Source organism: Cystoisospora suis (assembly GCF_002600585.1).
Source record: "Cystoisospora suis strain Wien I chromosome Unknown contig_844, whole genome shotgun sequence".
In the NCBI taxonomy this organism is placed as follows: Eukaryota; Apicomplexa; class Conoidasida; order Eucoccidiorida; family Sarcocystidae; genus Cystoisospora; species Cystoisospora suis.
Window position 1 is genome coordinate 1 of NW_027153645.1, and position 572 is coordinate 572.

The 572-nt window shown below is 53.5% G+C and overlaps 1 protein-coding gene across 1 annotated transcript in view; it reads right to left on the reverse strand.

The window, feature by feature from the left end:
- Positions 1-36: 36 nt before the first annotated feature.
- CSUI_002031 (uncharacterized protein) overlaps positions 37-572 on the reverse strand; it is a 10,407-nt gene continuing 9,871 nt past the window's right edge. The window contains exon 5 of the mRNA XM_068062233.1: positions 37-572. This exon is cut by the window's right edge and continues 836 nt beyond it. Within this exon, the coding sequence (XP_067925787.1) occupies positions 519-572 (54 nt within the window). The 3' untranslated portion in view covers positions 37-518.

The following is a 572-nucleotide window of genomic DNA, read 5'->3' on the forward strand; positions in this document are numbered from 1 at the left end:
ATACATATTCATACATACATCCAATCTCGAACTTACCATTTGTTAAACCAACAGGTGGAGGTGAAGTTGTCATACCTCCCGTTCCTGCTCCTCCTCCTGCTTCATCGATGTCTCCTCCTCCTGCCATCATCCCCCCTCGACCCCCTGAAGGAGGCCTCGTGTATCTGCCCCCTATACCACCTCCACCAGCAGCTCCTCCTCCTCCTAATGCTTTGTCTCCTGTCGGTACACCTCCTCCCCCTCCCCCTGAGACATCATTTGAACTGAAAGTGGAGAGTCGATCTGATGCATGCGAAGACGTTGAAGAGATTCGCCTTGGAAGAAGTCCAAAGCCACCTGGGCCTCCCCCCCCCTCATAACCTCCTCCTCCTCCTAGGTCTTCTGAAGGGAGAACAGGAGGAGGCACAGATCCAAAAGGTGACGCTAGACCCCCACTGCCAGGCATACCTCCCCCCACTCCTGTATTATATGACGACGAAGACGACGGAGGAAGATATGAAGAAGATTGAAGTGGATTATTAAGTGACGTATTCGATGCACCTCCTCCTCCTCCGGCTCCGATCAGACCCCCC